The sequence below is a fragment of the Buceros rhinoceros genome, unplaced genomic scaffold, assembly GCF_000710305.1.
Source record: "Buceros rhinoceros silvestris isolate BGI_N320 unplaced genomic scaffold, ASM71030v1 scaffold20846, whole genome shotgun sequence".
Taxonomy (NCBI): Eukaryota; Metazoa; Chordata; class Aves; order Bucerotiformes; family Bucerotidae; genus Buceros; species Buceros rhinoceros.
The window spans coordinates 29,469-30,227 of NW_010418384.1; the positions used below are offsets into that span (position 1 = coordinate 29,469).

Sequence of the window (759 nt, forward strand, 5' to 3'; positions counted from 1 at the left end):
ATACCCCGCGGAGTCAGAAGCTGAAATGCCGGCAGAGCCCTTGGTGTTGCCGTCGCCTCGAGAGGAGATGGAGCCTGAGACTGATCAGGCGGTGAATAACATCCTCGAAACTGAGGCAGCTGTGGAGGCCGCGGTGCAGTCGGTTCCCAGCACTGCCCCGTCGGTGGTAGAGGTGGAGGGCAAGGAGACCGAAGTCAGCTTCACCCCGCGGAGTCAGAAGCTGAAATGCCGGCAGAGCCCTTGGTGTTGCCGTCGCCTCGAGAGGAGATGGAGCCTGAGACTGATCAGGCGGTGAATAACATCCTCGAAACTGAGGCAGCTGTGGAGGCCGCGGTGCAGTCGGTTCCCAGCACTGCCCCGTCGGTGGTAGAGGTGGAGGGCAAGGAGACCGAAGTCAGCTTCAGTGAATCGTCCAACTCTGCGCAGGAGGCCGAGACCTTGCAGGAGGCTGAGGTCGCTCGGAAGGAAAAGGGCCGTCAGAAAACCACGCGGCAGAGACGCAAAAGGAGCACGGGCAGAAAGGGCGATGCCGCAGAAGTCAATGCCTTTGAGCCGGAGAGGGTGCAGAGCAAGTCACCCCCTGCCACCGAAGTTAAGACAAAACCCGAAGAAACCTCCAAGGAGGAAAAGCCAACTAAGCCGGCAGCTCCGGCGTCCGTGGAGCCAGGCACTGCCGACACCAGCAAGGCTGCGGACGTTGTTATGGCCACGCATGAAGCCATCACTGAGAGCGGCACCTCTCCCACAGAGCCCACTCCC

General features: G+C 61.1%; 1 protein-coding gene across 1 annotated transcript in view; it reads left to right on the top strand.

The window, feature by feature from the left end:
• LOC104495553 (msx2-interacting protein-like) overlaps window positions 1–759 on the top strand; it is a gene marked incomplete at its 3' end in the record, with an annotated part of 19,584 nt that overhangs the window by 15,671 nt on the left and 3,154 nt on the right. Inside the window, exons 10-11 of the mRNA XM_010138532.1 lie at window positions 4–12; window positions 195–740. Of these exons, the coding sequence (XP_010136834.1) occupies window positions 4–12; window positions 195–740 (555 nt within the window). The remainder of the gene's footprint in view (window positions 1–3; window positions 13–194; window positions 741–759) is intronic.